The 26,285-nt window shown below is 37.9% G+C and overlaps 1 protein-coding gene across 1 annotated transcript in view; it reads right to left on the bottom strand.

The window, feature by feature from the left end:
• Positions 1 to 26,285, bottom strand: part of MAGI2 (membrane associated guanylate kinase, WW and PDZ domain containing 2) — a 1,911,292-nt gene that overhangs the window by 417,104 nt on the left and 1,467,903 nt on the right. Inside the window, exon 7 of the mRNA XM_006882679.1 lies at positions 13,799 to 13,856. Coding sequence (XP_006882741.1) covers positions 13,799 to 13,856 — 58 coding nt within the window. The remainder of the gene's footprint in view (positions 1 to 13,798; positions 13,857 to 26,285) is intronic.

The raw sequence follows: 26,285 nt of genomic DNA, 5'->3' as shown, positions 1-26,285 counted from the left end.
TTCTCCAGCAGAGCATCTGGTGGATTTGAACCGCATTTCTCTGGGATTGCAGTGCAGCTTCTTGCCAGTAGGCCACCAGAGCAAGTCCATTCTCAAGTTTGCAAGGTCATCTTATCAAGGGATGGAGATGGAGCAGAAAGGTACATTATCTGCTTGTGGGTGTATGTGGATTACTGTTTGCAAACATAAGCATCTGTGCCATCATCCCAGAGGGTCTGCCCACCTCACACTGACACCTTTCTATATGCCAACTTCCTTTGTTCCTTGTTACATGTTGTAGGACCATGATGCTGGTTAACACACTTGACTACTAAACTGAAAAGCATGTGGTTTTAGTCTAACTAGAAGTCCTTGGAAGAAAGGCCTGGCAATCGATGCTTGAAAATCAACCATTGAAAACCCTATAGAAGAGAGTTCTAGTCTGACAATCATGGAGTGGTGATAACTTGAAATTGATTCAATGGCAGCTGTTGGGGTTTTTTTTAAATACTTCTTTACATGTGCCTTTAAAAGGGCTTAAATAAGTTTCTGAGATTCATTAAAAATTACTTCAAGAAAAATATACCAAAAAAGTTGATGTTAATGTTATATTTGCCTTTATTCACTAAGATATTCTCAATGAAGGCATCGGACCACTAGCAAAATTATTTTAAAGAGTTGAAAAAAATTATACTGTCAAAATATGTTTATATTGCTGTGTCATTAAGGTGAATCACACATTGGAAGTACAATTGTTGGAAGATGGAAACGAGTGCTCTTTAGGAGCAAGAATGGTGAGGTGTTGTCAGGAGGGACTGGTCCTTGGAGAAGCCAAGGCATCATGCTTGGAAAAGCAGAGGGTCAGAGAAAGAGAGAAATATCCTCAATGAGATAGGCCAACACAGTGATGTCAATAATGGACTTGAGCACAGCAGAGATGGAGAGGGTCGTATAGCAGTTTGTTCAGTCACACATAAGTCATATATAAGGTTGCTGTGGGTTGGAGTCATCTCAATGGCACCCAATACCATCTGGGATTAAGCCAATTTAACATTCTGAGTGTCCATAACCTCCTTAATTTGGAACCAGGAGTTTTGTTAAATAAAATGGTTTATGAGATTAACATTTCTAACAGAAGTGTATTAAATTAGAGTCAAGCTTTCTTCCTTTGCAGGAATAATGCTTTTTAGGACCAGGGCAGAGCCACTCTAGCACAGATCATCACAGTAGAATAAACCAGTCACAGAGACATGCCTTATATTATTGTTATTAGGTGCTGTCCAGTTGAGTATGACCCATGAAATGAACCACATAGCTGAACCCTGATTTATCCTGTTTTATCTTCATACTTCCTGGCAAATTAGAGCCCACTGTGACAGTCACTGTGTCAGTCAACCTAGCTGAGGGTCTTCCTCCCCTTTGCTACCCTTCTAGCTTTCCAGTCATTATGTCCTTTTCCAAGAAATAGCCCCTCCAAGCAACATACACGAAATACGTGGGGTGAAGCTTCATCATCTTTGTCTCCAAAGAGCACTCTGGCCGCACCATCTCCAAGACATATTTTGTTTGTTCTTTTGACAGTCCATGGGTTATTCAGTGCTTTTCTCCAACACAACAGCTCAAAGGCATCAATCAACTCTTCTTCCATCATCCTTATTCACTGTCTAGCTCTCAGATGCATAGCAAGTGATCAGAAAGACCATGGCCTAAATCAGACATACCTTAGTCCTCAAACTGACATCATTACTCCTGAATAATTTGGAGAAGTCCTCAACTACAGACTTACTCAGTACAGTGTTTCCTGATTTCCTAACTGCTGTACCAAGGGTTTTAATTGTGGATCCAAGTAAGATGAAGTAGTTGACAGTTTCAATATTTTCATATCTTACAACATAAAGAAATGATCTCTTATCTAAGATAAAGGTATTATGGGGCTAACTTCCATCTCAACTCCATGGAAGTGATGAGATGGGAGTCTGAATATAAGATTGCTTATCTATTGGAAGGATCATGGTCTAAAAATATTTGAGAACATAAGTATGGAGATTAAAAGGAACCATACTGATCTTCCTGAACTGTGACTGAATGGCAGCATTACTAAAGAAGTAACCTGTTGAAATTAATGTGAGTGATTAATACAGACAAGTGGGACATGAATTACCAGTATCAGTAATTACAGTGTAATATACAGAGCTTGTACATATGTAGAGTTATAATTTATTACTGGTATCTGAATTATACACAAGTTTTATAAGGGCTGATTATTTGTCTTCTTTATGTTGAAAGAAGTGATGCTATACACTATGAAATTAGCTTGGGTCACATAGAAGTAAAAAGAAATAATTTCTTCTAACAAAAAAAAGTTGATTGCCTTTCAGATTGAGCACTTACCACTTACTTCATTATCCTTGTTCTGTTTATTAAATGGAGAGAGTGCTGTTGCTTGTTTTATAAATATAAGCCAAATACTTTGTAAAGTAAAATGCTGAATAAACACAATAATAAAAATACAACCACTCTTTTGAAATCCCCCTTCTGGCCTTTCTTGGCACTACAAGGCATCACAATAGCTTTTGTTTAACTAGCCATGTACCCTTAGGGAACTGACTTAATGTCTCAGAGATTTGGTTTTCTTATTGTAAATGTTGCCAATGGTCATTTGGGATAGCGAGCACAAAAGGATGCTTACATTATTATTTCCACCATGATTATCACAAATCATCAGCTCTTTTAGATGAAAGATCCTACAGATAGCCATGAAATATCTTTAGGAAGTACCCTGAAAACTCAACCTTCATAGAAGCTACAGAAAGAGCATACCTTATAGTTCATACTTCATAAAGTTCAAAAAGCATATCAAATTAAAAATTTAAAGAAAGATTATTTGTGTTCAATGTGCCCTACTCTAAGCATAAGATTAACTTGTATTATAAGTTATTCCCAAATAGTTTTACTTAGAACTATTTACTTTTGGAGGTTTAGGACAATCATAAGCATACTGGAAAAGCAAGTAATGACCAAAAGTCCTCGTCAGTGTTACTGAGACAGTAAAGATAAAAATAACACTTATTTAGCACTTACGCATCCCTGCACTGAGTGCTAAACACCAGGTCTGGAGAAGATCTCTCTCTCTCTCACACCCTTCCCCCCCAACTCCTTTGCCATTGGGTCTACTTCAGTTCATAGTCACCCTCTAGGATAGAGAGTTGGTGGTGTTGGTTCTACTGAGTTGAGTACAACTCATATAGAAACCTTTGAGCAACAGATCGGAACCCTCTCCTGTGTTGCGCCATCCTCATAATGTCTAACACATTTGAGCCCATTTCTGCAGTCACCGTGTCAATGCATCTTATTGAAGGTCTTCTCTTTTGCTGACCCCCACCTTTCCAAGCATTATGTCCCTTTCCAAGGAATAGCCTCTCCTAACAACATGCCCAAAGCGTAGGAGATGAACTTTTGCCATCCTTGTCTCTAAGTGGCTCTCTAGATTTACTTTCTCTGAGACATAGCAATTTCTTAATTTTTGCAGTCCATAGGATATTTAATATTATTCTCTAATATCACAACTAAATGCATCAATTCTTCTGTCTTCCTTGTGCAGGGTGTGGGCCAAGTAGTACATATAAAAAGGGGCTCTAGTGGTTGATGTGGGAGGAGGATTGGCTCCTTCTCCTGTGCAGTTAACTGCCTCTGAAAACACGCGAGAGAGTCAGATGGGTCAGTTCCTACTCAATGGTACACAATAACAACAATGGTTGGTAGTTTGTCTCCTTGCTAACCAAAAGGCTGAGGGGCTCTAATTCGTCAGTGGCTCTACAGGAAAAAAGCAGCCTCCTTCTATTAAGATTTACAACCTTAGAAACTTGATAGAGAGTTGCTGTGACTCACGACCAATGGATGGCGTGGAGTCTGAGTGCATATAAAGTACTCAGACTAATACGTGACATTCACTAAGTATGCAGTCAACGTTCCTTCTTTCTTCCCCTTTCTACACTTATTGCTTTATTCCCCCTCTTCCTCATCCATAATTGACCATCAAAGGTCTCATAGCTGGGATTGTGTGTGGATGGAACATGAGCAACTCCACAACCCTTACTCTTGGGCTTTGACTCATAACAGCTGTTAGGTGTCATTGAGTCTGATTCATCGTGATATTATATATAAGGAATAAAGTGTTCACTGGTACTTTGCCATCTCCACAGATTTTGTATATTTGATCCCACTATTGTAGCCACTGTATTAGTCCTTCTAATTGAGGGTCTTTCTCTTTTTCATTCATCTTTACTTTACTAAGTAAGCTTGATGTCCTTCTTCATGGTAGCTCCCTTCTGATATCATGTCCAAAGTATGTGAGATAAAATCTCATCATCCTCTCCTGTGAGGAACATGTTTGCTTCTATTTCTTCCAAGACAGGTCTGTGTGTTCTTTTGGGAGTCACTATATATTCCCTAATTCAAAGGCTCTGATTCCTCTTGGGTTTTCCTTTTTCACTGTTTAGCTTCCACATGCATATAGAGTGATTAAAAAGAACATAGTTTTGGTCGGGTATACCTTAGTCTTCTAAGTGATATCTCTTTTCTTTAACACTTGGAGGAGGTCTTTGGCAACAGATTTACCCAGTTTAATACATTGATTTCCTTGTGGTTGTGTCCATGGATATTAACTGTGGATCAAGAAGAAGGAAATTCGTGACACGTTCAGTCTTTTCTATATATCAGGATGTTGCCTATTGATCTACTTATGAGGATTCTTGTTTTCTTTTTGTTGAGATATAATCTATACTTAAGGCTGTTGTTTTAATTTTCATCTATATAGCAATTAAGTGATGTAAGGTGTAACATGTTGGACTACTGACCAAAATGTAAGCAGATCAAATCTACTAGCTGCTCCATGGGAGAAAGATGAGACTAAACTTTCCCAGGAAAGACTATAAAGTCTTGGAAACTTAATGGAGGGGCACCATGAGGCTGAATCAACTTTCGAGTAGTAATTTGGTTTGGTAGAATATAAAAAGGAGTCCTAGTGGTGAAATGATGTCAGTCTGTAGACCAAGGTGTGTCTGATCCAGGCCATAGTCTTTGCAATTGCTTGCAATGTGTCAGAGAGCTGGACAATGACTAGGGATGATAAAAAGAGAATTGATGCCTTTGAGCTGTGAAGCTGGAGAAGAGTGTTGCATATTCCATGGTCTGCCAGGAGGACAAACAGTTTTACGCTAGAGAGGGTGAAATCAGGCTGCTCCTCAGAGGCAAAGATTCTGAGGCTTTGTCTGACATACTTAGAGTAAGTTGTAAGGAGGGACCAGTCCATGGAGAGGGACATCATGCTTGGGAAGGGTGGAGGGACAGAGAAAAAGAGAGGAAGACCCTCAACAAGATGGATTGATTCAGTGACTGAGGTAATGAGGGTAGGTGTGTCAGAGACAGTAAAATTGGCACAGGATAGAGCAGGTTTCAGGGCTGTCATACATAGGGCCGCTATGAGCCACAAGTGACTCAACGGCACATAACAACAACAACAACAACAGTGGTGAAATGCCTAGCTGCTAACTGAAAAGTTAGCAATATGACTGAAAAACTGTGGTATGAACAGAGCAAGGGAATACAGCATAATTTAAAATCAAGAAAGTTGTGGGACAGGATTGTATCCTTTCTCCACACCTATTCAATTGGAAAGCTGAACAAATCATTGGAGAAGCTGGACTACATGAAGAAGAATATGGCATCCAGTCTGGAGGAACACTCATCAACAACCTGTGTTATGCAGATGATACAACTTTACCTGCTGAAAAGTGAGGAGGACTTGAAATGCTTGCAGCAGAGCATCAAAGACTACATCCTTTCATATGAGTTACATCTTAACATCAAGAAAACAAAATTTCTCACTACTAGACAACAATAGAGAAAAGAGAAAGCATCAGTGACTCCATCTTGCTTGGAATTCACAGTCAATGCCTTGCCACCAGCAGTCAGGAAATCAAAAGACATTATTGCATTGGAGAAAGTCAGCTGTCAGGGACCTCTCCAAAGTGCTAATGACAAAGACGTTAGTTTGAAGACTAAGGTATACCTGATTTAAGCAATGGTCTTTTTAATCACTTGCTATCTGAGAGCTGAACAATGAATAAGGGTAACAGAAGAAGAATTAATGCCTTGGAGCTGCAGTGTTGGAAAAAGAGTACTGAATATATTTTGGACTGCCAAAAGGACAAACAAGTATGTCTTGTGAAAGGTGTAGCCAGGGTGCTTCTTGGAGACAAGGATAGTAAAACTTCGTTAGACATATTTTGGGTATGTTGGTAGGAGGGGCCAGTCCTTGGAAAAGGAAATCATGCTTCATAAGGTAGAGGGTCAGTGAAGGAAGCAAAGACAGACCCTCAATGAGAAAGACTGACACAGTGACTGTAACAGTGGGCTCAAGGGTATCAGAAACGCAGAGGGTGACACAGGATAGGACGGGGTTCAGATCCAATGTTCACAGGGACAGTATGAGTCATAGTCTACTAAGCGACATCTACTTAACAGCAACAGCAAGGGAAAGACTATGAGCTATTTCCATAAATGATGGCCTAGGAAACCCTATCAGTCATTCTAGCAAATGAGCTATCTACAAACTAAGGTCAAAAACAGCATAGTGAGTTTCCAAACAACTTCAGCAACAAAGATAACACCGTTTTTATACAGGCAAATGAATTCTCTAAGAGAAACAAAACTTTGTTTTATTTATAATTGAACATGTTTTCTTCTCTGTCTAGAACTGAAAATGTTTTCCACTCATGGTAAGGTTTTTTTAAACCTTAAAATTAAGAAGATTCCCCTCCTTGTAATATGTAGAAAAATATTTGAAGGCACAGTGAAATAGTGTTCATTCTTAAGCTAGCATATTAAATGCCTCTCTACCCACCTTCCAACTTGCTGTACATCATGATGATTTCTCATCAATAACCATGAAATGAATGTGGGTTTCTTTGCACATTTTTTGTGTTACAATGAAGATATTGTGTAGCATTTTTTCATAATTTCTAGGAATGCACACAAGTAACATTTTATAGTAGCAGATGTGACATCACATGAAAAATGTGTAAAACCTGTATATGAAAATCACATCTGCCAGTCCCCACTATAATTTCACTATAGTTACATGGTTTGTTTCTCTGTCTGTGCCAGGGGAGGCAGCTTTCCATGAAAGCTGTCCCAGGAAATTGTGTCTTCTGGACTAGCTAGTTAAGCAAATTGTGTAGCTTGCCATTAAAACCAAAATGTACCCAGCAGACATAATTTCACAAAATAGAAGTGGGGGGGGGGGAAATCTCCTCACATTTGTATAAAATTCACAGCTGTTCAACTCTACATTTTGTACTTCCCCTGCCCCCCATGCATTTCCCCCCTTTTCTTTATGAACAGTGACAGCAACTTGAACATGTTCTTAAATGCTACATGGTCATGGATTTGGTGCCTGTCTGGAACAAGTGGGCTAATAATTCATTCCTCCTGATACACAGGCATACACATTTGGTCCACCTGCCCTGAGTATAGAGAGAATGAGATGTTGAGCAGAGCCCGTTCATTTTTCCTCGAAATACAGAGCTGTGTGGCTGTCTCTACCACTACAAAGTGCCAACAGTCCTGTAGTAACAATTAAAGGATTCCTCTTCCTGCAGATCTTTTTCCTGGTGGCCATATTGTTCAGGGTTTCTCTGAATTTGTGGGTGATAGAGCAGTGGCTTGGAATGTTCTGGAACAAACAAGCTGTGTCTCCTTATGTTGTGTGCTTCCGCACCACCTCACACTGTTGGACCCTAGATTGTGTACTGGAGGCGAGCCAATGTGCACACTTTCTTGATGGACTCCTTAGTTCTGTCCACAGATAGATCTCAAAGGTGCATTTGCACAATTAGAGAGAGGATAAATTCTAAACATATAGGAAGAGTTTTGAAGGCTCTGGCATGTGTGATCTGCAGTAAAGAGTGTTTGGGTCAGATTTTAGCCACTCAGTGATGTGTGATATACTCAATAATATTTTTTACACAATAATATACTCATTACTTGACTTCTTCAGCCAAGGTTTCCTCACCTATATATTTAACACAGTTTACCTCATTATGACTGCTGTTGTTATGTGCCTTTGAGTTGGAATCAACTTGGATGAAACTTCAGTGGGTTTTCAGAGGCTTTAAGTCACACAGGAGGAGATCGTCCACATTTTTCCTATACAACTTTTAGTGGACTTGAACTGCATGCCTTAGGGTTGGCAGCACAACCTCTTACCACTAGGCCACTAGAGCTCCCTATTGCGGAGAAGGTTATTCATGTGATAAAGAATGTTGAGCATTTAACCTCGTCCATGCCACATGCTGAGCATCCAATATGTGTTAACTCTGTTGATGTCCTGCTGCTGCTGCTGCTGCTTTTCCTGACTTTTAATCTATTATACCTATAGTTTTAAAACTTAATTTATAAAAGAGAGAGATGAAAAGTACAAGAGAGTAAAATCTATTAGAATGGTTCAAAACTGTTCAGGGTTTTTTGTGTGTGCTGTTGCTGCTGAAATGCTTTCCTGCTATAGATTGCTGGAATTCTTGCCTGCCTGTCCATGACAGAAAGTGTGTGTTGTGCAACTGTGCCAGAGGCAGGCACTGCTTTCAATCTGCCATGCCCTGCTGATGACAAAGAGCTCACGCTGCAGCTTCTCTGGCTCCCAGCTGTTGGTCCTTTTGGAGGAGTGCAGCTGACTGAGAAGGGTTTCTTTTTTTGCCACTGGATAGAAGGTAGACTGTTTACCATCACCTGCAACCAGCACTCTTTGTTGTATAAATGGCTATTTAATGAAATATTAAAAATGCAGTTGTACCATGGACTGCCAGGAAAACAAACAGATTCATCTTGGAGAGGATTAAACCAAGCTACTCCGTGGAGGCAAGGATTCTGGGGCTTCGTCTGACATACTTTGGACATGTTGCCAGGAGGGATGGGTCCTTGGAGAGGGACATCATGCTTGGGAGGGTGGAGGGACGGCGCAGGAGGGGAAGACCCTCTATGAGATGGATTGACTCGGTGACTGGGGTAATCGGGATGGGTGTGTCAGAGGCAGTGTGGTTGGCGCAGGATAGAGCAGGATTTAGGGCTGTTGTGCATAGGGTCGCTATGAGTCGCAAACAACTCGACGGCACATAACAACAACAACAACAACAGAGAACTTAGTGTGTTTATCATCATCATCAAAGAACTGAGGAATCAATATTTTCTATACTACAATCATAATAAAGGCTACCTGATTTTATTATATTGATATTATATTAACTGGAACAATGGAGGTAGGTGTATTGGAGTCAATGAGACTGGTTCAGGATAGGACAGGCTTTAGAGCTGTTGTACATAGGGTCGCTATGAGTCACAGGCAACTTGATGGCATGTAACAACAGTGAGACTCTTATTGCAATTTAGATATGATTTCCTAAGATACTGACATTAACGTTAACACTATGAAATACAGAGGGAAACAATCTAGGCAGATTAGATTTTTTCATTTACAGAATCTATACTGTAGACATGATGTGGCAACTTATTCCTTTACTATTCTTTTTTTTAAAATCATATAATTAACTATAAGAAATGAAGTGGCTTTCCTCGCTGCAAATAACTGAAAGTTCATACAATTCCCTCTATCTATCCCTGGAGCTTCCAAAATAAGACTACTATTCAGAACCAAAATGTACCATGGGAAAATTTTAATACTGTAGAGATCATATTCACAAATTTTTAAAACAATTGAAACAAGCCATATAATTATGTACTTCCAATTTAAATAATTGATAATCTATCTTATTTGTGATAAAAAAGAAATTTAATTTCAAGTGATGTTGGCATATATAGACTACATTGATATGTTGAGATTATGCTGGTGAATTTTTCCCAAGAGATACTTCTAAGAAATATTGGAATATTATTTTATTTAAAATGAACTTGAAGTTTGAATAGATATAGTTTTTAGCTTTTTCTCTGGATCTGACACACATATAATTAATGACCTGGATACACCTGATGGAATAGTGTAATTTGAATCAATCTATGACAATTAAGAGAAATGAATGCAACTAGGAAGTTCAACCCTTTCCGCTATTTGTGACTTGTATATATGACCTCACAATCACTTGAAATAATTTGATATGTCAATTTGATCTAATTATATAAGACATAGCTGAATAAATTATGAACAATCTTCCAGTAAAAATATAGCTATGGTACATGAAAAATAAAGTTGGCAAATGTAGAGACAAATAAATTTAAGCATAAACAAAACTTTTTCTTTGATAGGAAGATAATGAGGAAAGCACTTCTAGTTTTTGACTCCAATGTGTAAAGAGCTTGGAAACTATCCATCCCAATATCATAAGAAGGAGATAAAGCTGAAAACCTGAAAATCAACAATTCTTCTTAGATTTGTCAAAGGATTGAGGTCACAGTACACATCACCACCCCAGAAATGGTAGAACTAAGTCGATACTGAGATTTGCAGCTCTCCAGGAGAAGATACAGCTGCTGGAGTGACATATAAACACCTAAATGGTAATTGACTGGAGGTTGAAAATAGACTCATTTGAGATTTCACAAACTTGTGAAGGCTACATCTTAGGGAGGTACCTGTATTTTCAATGACTTATACCTTCTGGAGCCCCACTAAATTCTCACTGTGAAGATTAAAAAAAAATCCTCTCATGCTCCTGGCAGGGGCAGAAGAAAAGCAGGCCATTTGATGTATGCTCCCCTTAACAAAGGCTTGGCTTGTGGAGGAGGAGATATTTTATCAGAGCCTTTGCAATCACTTGTTATGCATCAGAAAGATGGACAATGACTAGGGATGATAGAAGGACAATTGATGCCTTCGAGCTGTTCTGCTGGAGAAGAGGACTGACTATACAATCGACTGCTAAGAGAATGAACAGTTCCATCCTAGAGAGGGTGAGACCAGGTTACTCCCTGGAGGCATGGATTCTGAGGCTTTGTTGGACATACTTTGAACATGTTGCAAGGAGGGACCAGTCCTTGGAGAGGGACATCATGATTGGGAGGGTGGAGGGACAGTGCAGGAGAGGAAGATCCTGAATGAGATAGATTGATTCAGTGACTGGAGTAATGGGGGTTTGTGTCAGAGACAATAAGATTGGCACAGGATTTAGCATCACTATGAGTCGCAGGCAACTTGATGGCACATAACAACAACAATAACAACATCCTCCTCGTGTAAAGACGTATAGCTGGGGAAAGAGATGAATGCTCATGACGTGACATGCTCAAGTACACAGATTACACAGGTCTTACTTATCTACCTAAGTAACCTTGCTGGTGCAGTGGCTGCTACTGAAAGGTGGGAAGTTTGAGGAAGACATGGATACCTGCTTCTGTAAAGAATATAGCAAAACAACAACAACAACAAAACCCACAACCATGTGGAGGATTTTACTATCACATGGGGTTGCTATGAACTGGAATTAATAACAATCATCTGTATATCTCAGCAGAAAGTAGAGCTTGACACCTACTATTGTTGTGTGCAATCAAGTCGGAACTGACCCACAGTTGTTTTCAGAGGCAGTAAATCGAATGGAAAGAGATTGCCCATACCTCTCCTACAGAGACGTGTGTGGATTCCAACTGCACACTTTTGGGATTGCAGCGCAGCTTCTTACCACCAGGCCACCAGAGCGCCACTACACCTACTATAAACACACAGTCTATAACCCTGAATATTGTTTCAAAATTAAACAATAAAGGTACCAATCTACACTCTATGACAATTTAGATGAATACTGTTATAAATAAAATGGTAAGGAAAAAAAGTTAGATCTTAATAATGTGAAAGTTTTGTTTTCCAATGTCTGCATTTAAAATAAGAAACCCCAATTTTTATTGTGGGTTAAGTGTAAGTTTATAGAACAAATTGGTTTTCCATTCAAGAGTTCACCCATATACTTTGTTTCATAATAGTGATTTGAAACCCCCAAAATGCAACAGCCCTCTTCCTATTTCTTTCCTGCATGTATCATGTTCATTACTCCTTTTCCTATCCCCCTCTACCCTCTGAGCTTTATCCCAAATGGTTACATGGTCTAAGGAGTGTTATTACCCAACCCACAGGCTTGTCCATTGCTGGGCTAAGAGTTTACCTGTAGACTGTGGGAGTTCAGCTGGAGGCCTGTAAGGTGACTAAGCACCACAGTTGCAGAGGTTACATTCATCTCTGCCAGACCATAAAGGCTGGACTTCATGATTTTGTTCCACATTTTCTTCCCATTTCAACCAGGATTCTCTATTATGATCCTTTTCGAAGTAGTCAGCTATGGAAGCCAGATACTGTCTAGTTAGCCTGTGGTAAGAAGCTGTGCTGTGACCCCCCCAAGGCAAGCAGTTTGACACAACCAGATGCTCCATTAAGAAAAATGAGAAATCTCCTCTCATGTGATTACCTCTGAAAATCCACCAGATGGGTCAGCTATTGGTCAGTTCCAACTCTATGGTAAACAACAACAAAAACATACTTTGATACATACTTCCATATCTTGCATTACTTATCTAAATACTATTTTTAATGTCTTTTCCATGTGGTGGTTGTTTTTATGTGCTATCAAATCAGAACTGACACTACAACTCCTTATCAATAAGGCACTAGAGCTCTGTGCCTTTTGAATAGTAGATGATAATAACAAAAAATAATTCTATCAAAAGAGTTCTAGGAAAAATTGCATATCCAACTATCCAACTTTTAACATAGGTGATAAACATCATCTGATCTTCCTAAGACTAAGAGCTTTGGTGGTCTAGTGGTAAAAAGCCTTACCACCATCCCAAAGCACATGGTTTGAATCCACCATTGCTCCAGGGGAGAAAGATGGCCAATTTCCTCTCCTGCAGTTAAATTGCCAATGAAAACCCGTTTGTCAGCTATGACTTGGTTCCAACTCAATGGTACACAACAACAGAGTATCCCATATAATCCCTTCTTTATTCTAAACAAAAAGATTATTGTTGTAAGTGCTGTCAAGTCAAGTACGACCTAAAGCGACCCTATGAACAACAGATCTGAACCTTGTCCTAACTGTGGCAACCTCACACTTCCTTACACACTAAACTCCACTTTTGCAGATACTGTGTCAATCCACTTGGTTGAGGGTCCTCCTCTCCTTTGCCAATCTTCTGCCTCTCTGATCATATCTCTCTCAAAGAAATAGCCCCTTAGTAACATGCCTGAAGCATGTGATGAAAAAGTACATTATTGCCTCTATGCAAAAGGATGCATAGGGGGCATAATGATATCACACTAAGACGTAGTAAAGCACTGCAACCAAAGGTAATATAACAGCTGAAATGCAGAAAACAACTATTGAAATCTTCAAAGAGAAAAAAATAAAATCTACATCTAATGTTATCTTTCAACTGCGAAGTATGACTACTCCATGAAATTGATTTCAAAATATGGTTTAATGAAACATCTCTTTTGCACAACCACTCAGCTCCCAACATTTTGATTGCAAAATGAAGGGCATTTTCTTTGATATCTTTAATTACCACTCATTTAGAGGACAGTGTGAAATGCACTTTTTCCAATTGGTGTTTTAAAATCACGAGTCAAAGGAAAGGAATGACAAATTAGCCAGCTGGAGAGGCAAGAAAAAGCTGGCTATTGCTGCTAGTCTTTGCGCTATTTCAAAGGAAGATAAAAGGGAAATACAGTGGCTGCTAGACACACATGCTCAATAAATTAAATACTAACACAATTTCACAACACATTAATAACAAGGTAATATCACACTAAAAGACTTACTCAACATAATATGTGCCATATATGGGATCATCGATTTTTTCCCAGCCATATGGAAGTTCTGAAAAATAAAGAGGAATTGCTTTCAATAAATAAAGAAGAGAAAACACAATTTCTAATAAAAAGTCATATAATTTAATTGTTTGTGGACTGTAGAGATGGTCTACCAAAGTGGAATAAAGCATACAGAGTCAGTGCCACATTTCAGATACATATAGTAGGAGCCATCAGAAGCACTGACTTGAAAATTGGCAGTTTAAAGACAGAGTTCTCTTCTCAGTAGACACTGCCAGGTCTAGCAGTTTATCCCATGCCAAGCAGTGCTGTGGCACATCATCATGTTATCACCACTCAAGGCAACCCAGAAGGCAAATTGCGTTTCTGAAGGAGCATATTATTTATTTGCATTGTGAAAAGGAACATTTTAGAATAAAGATCATATTTGCAAAATGTCTATCTGAGGATAGCAAATTGTTTCTGATGATGGAAGTAAAGACATAATAAACTCTCAATTGACATCCTGCTAGTCAGGAGATTTAGCTTGCTTTTCACTTCACGGGGATCAGAATTTGAACGCTACCAAGATGTTCCCTGAACACTTTTTATATAATGTCTAAAATTCCATACATGCTCACTCTTTTAAAAAAATGGTTTATATTTCCAATAATACATAACCAAATAATATATGCAAGGAGAGAGCAAAAAATCAATAACTATAAATACTAATACAGGCAAAATTATACTATTTGAAAAATAGACTTCATCATAATAATGTTTTTCAAATACACTGATCTTTAGGGCTATTAATCCCTATAAATACAAAGAATTAAAATTATGATAATGAAATATTTTTTAAATTAATTTTTACATAACAATTTGAAATATCCGGTACTGGAATGCTTTAACTAGCACATATACATACAATTGAAGAGCTTTTGTTTTAACTAACATTTGAATACAGTTGAAGATTTTTTAATTATAAACTAATACATGTTCACAGCAGATAAAGCACAGCTATAAAAAGAAAATTAGAATATATTACCATCAAGAGTTAGACACTGTTAAATATTCATATCATATACACATATTTATGCCATATATATGTCATATTTGTGTGTTATATGTTCCTGTTAAGTGCCTACTGAGTCCAGTATGACTCATAGTGACCCCATGAACAAAAGATCTGAAACTCATTCTACAACTATCATCTTTTCTCTAATGTTCATAGAGCTTCCACAAGACTATTGTTTAAGAAGTAGATGCCAATTCTGCTTCCAAGCCTATCTTTATCTTCGAGATCTACCAAACCCTGTATGCCATGGTTAACTATTTTGGCATTGACACACCAGTTGCACAGCATTCAGTATTACAGCAATTCCAAGTTATTTCAGTATAGCAAACTGGTAAGTGTTATACCACTTAACTTAAAACAATGCTGTTCCTAAACACAATTAACACCAGGCCCAAGGGTCACAGGTCTGAGGGCCCAACAGACTTACAAAGGCCAACCCACCAGGTCCTGATTGACTTAAACAAGAGGCTTTAAGCCACAGCTGATTGCCGACTAAACCAGACAACTTTTCAGCTTATACACAACTGTTAATGAAATAAAATATACACACATATGCCATAGAGTCAGAACCAACTCATAGTCAGAACCTTTTGCAGGTTTTCAGAGGCTGTAAATTGCATTAATTTGGATAATTGCATAAATGGATTCAAACCACTTAACCTTTGGATTAACAGCACAACACCTCATCGACGGTGCTACCAGAACCCCCTACCCCCCCCCAGCATATGACAGGAAGACATGAGGTTCATGTTACTGTTTCTGTTAATGTGCCATCAAATCAGAAAACCCCCAAATTTACCTTTCCAGAAAGTTTCCAGAAGCAGTAAATCACACAGGATAATACTGCCCATCTTTCTCCCGTGGAACAGCTGGTGGATTCAAATTTAATGCCTTTGGGTTGGCAGTACAACTTCTTAACCCCTAGGCCATAGAATATGGGGAACATACATATATGTATGATGGAACCCTGGTAGTGTAGCAGTTAAAGCCTTGGTTATGAAATGAATGTTCAGAGTTTCAAACCCGCCAGCTGCTTCATGAGTTAAAGATGTGGGCCGAAACCCTGTGGGGTAGTTCTATTCTGTCCAATATGGGTGCTATGAGTTGGGACTGAGTTGATATAGTGGGTTTGGTTTGAGGAATATATGATATCACACACACACATTGAGGAGTTCCAGGATGGCATAAAAGATTTACACTAAACTACTAACTGCAAATTTTTTTTTACAACTTCATTCTTTTCTCCATCTATCATGATGCTGTCCAATGGTGAGAATTTTAATTTTCTTAATGTCGAGGTATAACCTATACTGAAGGCTATAATCTTTGATCTTTTGCAGTAAATGCTTTAAATCTTCTTTACTTTCAGCAAGCAAGGTGGTATCACCTGTATAACTCAGGTTGGTGATGAGTCTTCTTCTAATACTGATGCAATTTTTTTCCTCATATAGTCCAGCTTCTTGATTTATTTGTTCAGTTTACAAATTAAATAATAATTCAAACTGTATGCAGAACAATCAACATCCATTGTACCAGCAGTCACTAAATAAAAAGATGTGTTGCACTGGGGAAATCTTCTGTCAAGGACTTCACCAAAGTTATAAAGAGTAAAGATGTCAGTTTAAATCCCAAGGCATTATCAGTTGCTTCCAAATGCACTGAAAGTTGGACAATGAATAAGGATGACAGAAGAAGAATTGATGCCTTTAGTTGTAGTGCTGGAAAATAGTATTGAATATATCATGTACCACCAAAAGAACGAACAAATAGATCTTGAAGGAAGTGCAATCAGCATGTTCCTTAGAGGCAAGAGTAGTGAAACTTTATCTCACTTACTTTGGGAATATTCTCAGGATGAACCACTCTTTGGAGAGAGATGTCATGCTGGAAAAAGTAGAGGGTCAGAGAAAGACAGGAAGATTCTAAACAAGATGCACTGAGTCAGTGACCATAGCAATGAGTGTGAGTATGACAGAGATTGTGAGAACAGTAAAAGATAGGGTAAGGCTTAGACCTGTTAGTCATAGGGTCTTTATGAATTGTACTCAACTCTATGGCACCTAAAAACAATTAAATGAAATATCGCTGGCTCAGATCTATCTAGTTCTACTATGGATGAAATTCTTCACAATCCAGTCCCATAAGACTACAACAAAGAAAACCCTATGGCATCCACAGTACTCTGTAATACATGACATGGAGTTGCCATGAGTTAAAATAAGCTTGACAACAGATTTGTTTTTCCTTCTCTTATTAAAAAAATACATGTGTATATATAGTATAAAAACAATAGAAGAATTTAATTTTTCTTGATAATGATATTCATGGAAAAAATATTGAATAAATTAAACAATGTATTTGAAAAAGTGTGCTGCAAAAACGCTTTTTAAAGTGATAAAAAAGTGAAGAGGTCACCTTGGTGATTGAGGTACATTTGATCCAAGCAGCAATTGCATTTCCAATCACTTCCTATGCACAGGTAAGTTGGACAATGAAGTATACAATTCCAAGGAAGAAGAAGAGACATATTTGAATTATGAAGCTTGTAAAGAACATCTAGTATACCATGAAATGCCAAAGAAAGAGCAAATGACTCTGTCTTGGAGGAAGTATAGGTATCATGCTCCTTGGAAGTAAGGACTGTGAGATTTTTATCTCACTGGTTTTGGACATGACAACAGGAAAGAACAGTTGCTAGGGGAAGAAGAGAGGTAAAAAATAACCTCAATGAAATGAATAGATACAAAAGTCATTGTGATAGGCTCGATAATGGTAATGATTGTGAGAAAGAATAAAATTTGTTCTGTTCCAATTTAAATGAAGTTGTTTACTCTTAGAACTGACTTGACGCCATATAACAATAAGAACCAAAACCTATATACCAACTCCTCACTTTTAAACACAATTAAATTCCATAGACCAGGTCACTATGTGAAAATTGGCATTAAAAACAGATGGAAGATGATTACAGCAGATCACAAAATAGAGGATAATTATCTCATAACATAAAAGAATTATTTCACTATGATATTGAAGATCATCTTAGGAATAGGTGTGAGGCATTGAACACCAAAGATCTAAGACCAGATGAGTTATGGGATGGTATCAAGAATATCATCCAGAGGAGAAAGAAAAAAAAAATCAAAATGGATGTCAGAAGATACTAAACAATGCACTGGAGTGTTGAGAAATCAAAACAAAAGGAAAACATGTCAAAACAAAGGAGTTGACCAGAAGATTTCAAAGGGCAGCTTGGGAGAACAAAGCAAAGAGTTAAAATGGAATGTGCAGAGAGCTAGAACTGGAGAATAAAGAGGGAAGAATTAGCTCTGTTTTTCTCAAGCTGAGAGAACTAAAAACAAACTTAAGCTTCAAGTCACAATTTTGAAAAATGCTATGAGCAATACATTGAATGACTAAGAAGGCATCAAAAGAAGATGGAGGGAATTCACAGAATCACTGTACCAGAAAGAACTGACTGACACTGAAAAATTTCAGAAAGTACAATATGAGCAGTAGAAAATGATAATGGTAGATGATAACAAGTTGACATGGGCTGACATTGAGAAGAATGGGAGTCCCATTCTTAATTATAGTACTTAAGTTTGCTCATGTGGAACTTATACCTGGACCCGGAGGCTGTTGTGCAAACAGAGCAAGTGAACGTTACATGGTGTAAAATTGAGAAGTGAGTGCACCAGGGTTGTATTCTCTCTCCATACCTATTCAATCTTTGTGCTGAGCAAATTATCCAAGAAGCTGGACTCAATGAAGAGGAGTGTGGCATCAGAATTGGAGGGAGACTCACCAATAGCCTGTGTTATGCAGATGACACAACCTTGCTTATTGAAAGTGAGGAGGACTTGAAGAACTTGTTGCAGAAGATCAAGGAATGCAGCCTTTGGAATGGATTGCATCTCAGAGTTAAGAAAACAATGATTCTTACCACTGGACCAGTAGACAGCATTATGTTGGATGGAGAAGAGATTGAAACTGTCAATAGCTTCATCTTACTGTTAACACCTTAAAAAATAACATCCTTGGTACCAGCAGTCAGAAAATAAGGAGATGCATTGCTTTGGGAAAATCTGCAGTTAGGAACCTCTCCAAATTATTGAGGTGTAAATGATATAAGTTTGAGGATTAAGGTGTGTCTGATTCAGGCCATAGTCTTCTGATCACTTGCTATGCATCTCAGAGCTGGACAATGAACAAGGATGACAGAGAAAGATTTGATGCCTTTGAGCTGTAGGGTTGGAGAAGAGACTATCCCATGGACGGCCAAAAGAACAAACAGGTATGTCTTGGAGAGTGTGCAACCTCAGTGCTCTTTGGAGGTCAGAAAGATGAGGCTTCACATCACACACTTTGGGCATGTTGCTTAGGAGGTGCTATTCATTGGAGAGGAACACTAAGCTAGGAACAGGGGAACACTGACGAAGGAGAGGAAGACCCTAAATGAGGAAGATTGAAACAGTTACTGCCACAATGGGCTTTTGTATATCAGAAGTGTGAGGATGGCACAGGATAGAACAGGGTTCAGATCTTTTGTTCATAGGGTTGCTATGAGTTGTACTCGATAACTAACAACAACTTTGAAACTGAAAAACCATAATGTAACAATAGTCAAACCTCTGAGAATCATGACCTAGGTAGATTGACCCCATAGCCTTACCCATGATAGTATTACTTTGACCTAGTATTTCAATATTACACATTACAGTCAGAAAAGTTAGTGCACCAATGGCTTAGACCACAAATTTTTCATCAAGGGCATAAATGTGAAATGTTATATAATGAAATATTTGACAACTGAAGAGGCCTATATGTAAATGTTTTAGAAATGAGATTTTATGGCACTTGGAATTTTTATAGGCTGATATTTCTACTTAACAAAAAGATCTCTAGTATCTTCCAATGGGATTGAAGGGCATTGTTCAGTAGCATTTTTAGGGACACCTTCTAATCTGTGTTATGGACATAGCCTGAGTAATTCAACCAATCTTCTATTTTCAAACATAGAGGACTTCTCAGTTTTACCTGTTATATATAATTTACATTGAATTTTCTTACACTTACATACTTAGTAATTTTCCCAATTTACTAATGCTCTAAATTCCAATTTCAAGAAATAAAAATTTTTTGACTGAAATAATTTTAATGTCTATAGATATATACATTATGATTGTCAATGCTCCATTAGCAAAAGTGTACCAATTTACACACACCAGGAGTGTATGAATAATACAGAGATAGTGTGGTAAGTGCTGTTGAATTGACTAATACAGACATTATATATTATCTATAATTTCCTCTCTTTCTCTAACCTGTCTATATTTTTGTTGTTAGGTGCCTTCGACTTGAGTACTATTCATAGTAACTCCACGAACAGCCATTCTGAAACCTGCCCTATCCTGTGCCATTCTCATCATTTCTGAGACACTAGAGTCTGTTGCTGAAGTCACAGTCTCAATCCATCCCATTGGGGTCTTCCTCTCTTTCACTGACCCTCCATCTTTCCCAGGAATAGCCTCACCTAGCTACATGTCCAAAGGATTAAAGATGAAGCTTTGTCATCCTTGCCTCCAAGGAGCACTCTGGTCACAACCTTTTCAGGATACGTCTGTTCTCTCGGCTGCCCACAGGCTATTCTACACTCTTCTCCTGTATGACAACTCAAAGGACTTAATTCTTCTGTGAGTTCTGTCAATTTGCTGAACTGAGGTAACCTGGGGTTGCTGTGATGCTGAACCTTGTGCCACTGGGTGTCAAATGCCATAACAGTTACCCATGGTGGACAGTGTTTGGTGGAGCTCCCAGTCCCCAGGTTTGGTAGCAGGAGTGGCATCCCCTTTCTTAAATAACTTGCCTTTGGATACTGTGAACTTTGAGAAATAGTGATAGTCATAGAAAGGCATCTGGGTTTTGATCATACGGTCACTATGAGTCATGCTTGACTTGATGGCAATCAACATCAACAAGAGCAATATCCTTATATATTGTATATATTATATATATTCATATGTGATATATAATGATATATGGACATAAATGACATTATATATATATATGTATTTTTCTTGACACAGAGAGAACAAGCTATAATCTATCTATCTATCTATCTATCTATCTATCTATCTATCTATCTATCTATCTAATTGTTGTTAATGTGCTGTTAAGTTGTAAACAACCCATAGCTGACCTTTCAGCAGGTTTGAAGAGTCTGTAAACTGCATGGGAGGAAAGCGCCCATCATTCTCCCACTGATGGATTAGAACCTTCTCTCCCTGTGTATGTGTGTATACTTAGACACACACTCAGAGGAAGAAACAAAAAGAGCAAGAAAGAAGCTATGTCTATCTCTACAAAGGGAGGAACATGAGAGAAACCTGCTTTATCTTCATACCTATCTAAATACATTGACATACACATACAGAGAAAGAGCTGTTATTACGTCTTATCAAGTCAGAACCACTGGTAGGTTTTAGAGATTATACATCGTAAGGGAGGAGAATGCCAATCTTTCCCACAATGTAGCTGATGGATTTGACCCACGTGCCTTTTACCACTAGGCCACCTGAGCCAAAAAAGTTTATATTATGTTAACTTTCTAAAATATAAAAAATTCTAAAGTGAAAACACATCAATCTTATAGCCATGTATCTCCCTATATATACTATCTCAGTATACCATCAAATTGAATATGGGCCTATGATTGCTCATCTAAAACATGTACAAAGAGAGCTATTTTCATTTGAGAATATTTAAGATTTTCGAAAGCTGACATACTATAAACTCTTTATATTCCATTACATCATAGCCGAGTCTAGGGCAACAGTCCAGACTGAACACGAGAATTTCTGAAGCCAAACATACATGAGCCACACTAAGAAGAATAAATAGGACAGCTTCATGTCAATTAGCACTGGCTTGCTGCTGAAGAGTGCAGGTCAAGGTAGGTTTTGCTGCCAAATGAGTTTCTATAGGCATTACTCAGATTGGGATTTTTCTTTTATATAAAGATAAGGCATATTTATCAAAATTTTAAAAAATCACTCAAATTTTAAAATACAAGCTTATAGTTGTTTGAACTGCCTTTAAAGAAAGTTCTAGTGAGGTTGAATATTTTTTATCTTTCCTTGGCCTTTTTCTATGCAATCCTCATTTTCTTAAGGCTTCTTTACTTACCAGAGATATTAATATTTTATCTTATGTTACAAATATTTTTAAGCTTATTTTTTTAACTCTAAACTTTGTTAAATATTTCCTTAACACATGTTGTTGTGTACCATTGGGTTGCAACCATTTCCTAGCTGACCCTCCAGCAGGTTTTCAGAAGACAGTAAATGAAGCAAGAGGAGATTGTCTATTTTTCTCTACTAGAGAAGCTTCTGGGTTTGAACTGCCTGGCTTTGGGTTGGCAGCACAAATCCTTATGAAGCCACCATGTTTTAAATTTTAGTTAGTAATTTTCTTAATACTTTCCCTCATAATTTTGTCATTGTTATTAAACTCAAAATATTGATGACATCAGATTATAGCTTTGTTTTAAAAACCAAACCCCAAACCTATCTATTCCCAAGTCAAGTGTGACTCATTGTTACCCTCCATTGCATTTTTGCTTCTCCTAGCAACTTGCCCAAAATCCGTGTGTGAGAGAGATATATATCCCTCTGCAGGTTTTTTTCTTCTCCTTAAAAACAAAGATAGCTCTAGGCTAGAAATGGTAACTGAAACCCACAATATTTACATGTTACTGGGAACCTCGTGAAGGGACAAGTCATAAACTCTTTAAGATTACAAATTAACATGCACACTTTCTAAATCATGAAAAAGAAAGAATCCTCCCTGCCCTTGGTGGAAAAGAAGCTATTTGTCCTTGAGCTGTTGTGTAAAGAACTAATTGTTTTGGTTTAAATGAACCTAAAAATGAGGGGAGAAAAAATCAATTGCTCAATCAGGCAAGTATGTCTCTTGGAGCCTTGGTCCTGAACTACTTAGAATACTTTATTCAATAATACTCGGCTAATCTTCAGATTATTGAGAACACAATGACACAAGAATAAATCTATGCTACAAAACAAGAGAAAATGAACACCTGAGATCAGCAAGGTTACTACTGCAATGAGAACAGTTTTAACTAAATTTTTCCTTTAGGCCATGGAATCATTGGCAAACCCCAGTAGTTTGATCTTTCAATGGTGTTTCTATAGTGGTCTCACCTGTGAAGATCTGTGGAAATACCTAGGTTAGTTTAATTAGTTCTATAAGCTTTGCAATATTAGATCAGAATCACATTGGACTTCCAGTTCTGCCTTCTATATGACACAACCATGTTCTATTTTTTTACTAAGCAATCTTTCCGCACAACACCCCTGTATTCATTTCTTTTTGGTCAGGCTCATTTTCATCGTAGGTCACTGTGACCTCTTTATGTTAGCTACACAAAGTAGATTTCTTAGGCTGCAGCTGGAATGTTGTAGAAATCTTGTAGGATAGTATTTCCTATGGAAAGGAGCTTTGGATAAAAACAACTTATAAGAGGCTAGTGTACAATATATCTCAGAAGGAGCCTTCTGTCTGACTTTGTCTATTGAACTATTTTTTTTTTATCTTTCTCAGTTCATACAATTTTCACTTTATCTTTCTCTTCATACAGTTCTTTCCTCCTCATCTTTTGCTTACTCTTTAATAAGACTTGGAATAGTTATCTGATTCCTGATTGTGTTACTTTTTAGCCCCAGCACTGGTATTTCAATTACAGATGTCTCAGTTTCCCAATTTTCTATTCTAATGGCCCTCTCTCACCTCATCCCCTGGTATCTGCTTTATTTTTGTTTGTTTGTTTGTGTTTTACACTGGTCCAGTTAATTTCCTTCAAAATAGGTCCATATTTTGTGGTACTGGCTGGTTCATGCAATAGCTATCTTAGGTCAGTAATCCATCCACAGGACTATCAGATGTGTTTCAGGGATGGTGGCTTTTATACGGATATAAGCCTATCCAGTCAGACAGTAAGTAATGGATAGAGACATCACAAACACATGTGTGCTATACTAGCAGTGCCTGGTGGCACAGTGGTAAGTGACATAGCTGCTTGCCAAAGGTGGTTTTTGTTTTTATTATTGTTGTATGCTGTTAAGTTGGAACTAATTCATAGCTGATCCCTAAGCAGGTTTTCAGAAGTAGTTAATCACAGATGAGGAAAATGCCTATCCTTCCCCCACATAGCAGCTGGTGGATTCAAACTACACCCTTTTAGGATTGCAGCTGAGCTTCTTACCACTAAGCCATCAAAGCTAGTGGTTTCAATTCACCAGCTGTTCATTTATGGGCAAAGAGGGGAAGTCGGCCTCCTCCATATCACCATAAATAGCCTATGAAATCCAGTGAAGGGTTGCAATAATTTGGAACTAACTCCACAGTGGTATTTTTGGAGATAAGAATGAGGTCTTTATAATTTGTAGATAAATCTGAATAGGTGCATACATTTTATATTTAACCTTTCTTCAGTGCAAGAAAAGGCTCAAAACCTTTTCAATGATCCAAAAGTTGCAAGTAGAACATGTGAAAATATTTTGGAAAAATAATTTGTTGCCAATATAGACTTGTTCAATTATTGGTTCAATTGTTCTAAGGGGAAGGCAAATTTACATAATATTGAAGGGCAAGTAGAAATTGTCCTTAGGTAGGGCATTTGTAACCCAGGGATTGCCTGTAATTATAACAAAAGTAATTTTAAAAACAAAGACAATAATCTCAACAGCATAAAATTAATGATGTGTATCAGGACTATATCCTTTCTTCATACCTATTAATTCTCTATGCTTAGCAGATCATTTGAGAAGGATTTTATGCACCAGAATGTGGCATCAAGTTCTGAAGAAGACTCATTTACAACCTGTATTATGTACATGACAAAGCCTTTGTGTGCTGAAAGTGAAGAGTACTTGCCATACTTGCTGCAGAAGATCAAAGACTACAGTCTTCTATAACAATTACATCTCAATAAGAAAAATAAACCCCTACTACTGGGTCAAGAGCTATGTCATGACATATGGAGAACAAGTGGTTGTGTTGTTGCTATGTGTTGTCGAGTCACCTGCAAATCATCGCAACCCTATGTACAACCTAAACTTAAACCCTGCTCTATCCTGTGCAATGTTATTGTCTCCGACACACCTTCTCCCATTACCCCAGTCACTGAATCAATCCATCTCATCAAGGGTCTTCTTCCTCCCCTTGGCTGTCAAGCATGACATCCCTCTCCAAGGACTGGTCCCTCCTTGCAATATGTCCAAAGTATGTCAGACAAAGTTTCAGAATCCGTGCTTTCAAGGAGTAACCTGGTCTCACCCTTTCTAGGATGAACCTCTTTGTTTCTTAGCAGTCCATGGTATTTTCAATACTCCAACACTACAGCTAAAAGGCATCAATTCTTCTATCATTCCTAGGCATTGTCCAGTTTTCTGGTGCATAGTGAGTAATTTCAAAGACTATGGCCTGGATGAGGTGCACCTTAGTTTTCAGACTGACATCATTATTCTTCAGTATTTTGGAGAGATCTCGGACTTTCCTAATGCAACTTGTCTTTTAATATCCTGCCTGCTGGTACTAAGAGCGTTGACTGTGGAGCCTCTTTCCAACCTATTAAAATAATGTTTCAGTGCCTACTCTTGGCTATAAATCTTTTGGAGCATCATTTGCCTCCTAGGAGTAAAAGATTAGGGAAAAGATGTCCCAATTTACACTTCTGAAGAGTTCTTTGTTATTATTGGTATAATTTATAACTAAAAATTTAGGGAATAGAAAGAAGTTTCTGGTAGCAGACTTTCCCAATTTGACAGGAAACTTCAAGAAGTTCAAGTTGTAATTAAAAGAGGCCATGGCACCAGGAATATCATTGCTGATATCAGATGTATATTGTCTGAAAGTATAGAATACAAGAAGAATGTCTCTTTGTGTTTTATTGAATATGCAAAGGCATTTTTACTGTGTGGATCATACCAAACCATGGCTAACATGAGAAGAATGGGAATTCCAGAACACAAAAATTATGCTTACACAAAATCTAAACCTAGATAAAAAAGCTGTTGTCTGAAAAGTGCAAGGTTAAAATCAAGAAAGGTGTACACCAGAATTATATCCTTTCTCCATACCTTTTCCATCTGTATGCCAAGAAAATAATGTGGGAAGCTGGATCTTATGGAGAAAAATGTGGCATCAAGATCTGAGGAAGTTTTAGCAAGAACTGTTATTTTCACATTATACAACCTCACTTACTGAAAGGGAAGAGGACTTGGGATGCTTCCTGAAGAAGATAAAAAATGACAACCTTTTAATAAAACAGCTTCCAACCAAAAAAAGTCCTGGACCAGACGGATTTACAAGCGAATTTTATCAGACATTTAGAGAAGA

This window comes from Elephantulus edwardii, unplaced genomic scaffold (genome assembly GCF_000299155.1).
Source record: "Elephantulus edwardii isolate Elephantulus edwardi_28Jun2011 unplaced genomic scaffold, EleEdw1.0 scaffold00022, whole genome shotgun sequence".
NCBI classification, from domain to species: domain Eukaryota; kingdom Metazoa; phylum Chordata; class Mammalia; order Macroscelidea; family Macroscelididae; genus Elephantulus; species Elephantulus edwardii.
The sequence above is the reverse complement of the archived record's forward strand: the minus strand, read 5'-3'. Positions and strand labels throughout refer to the sequence as shown.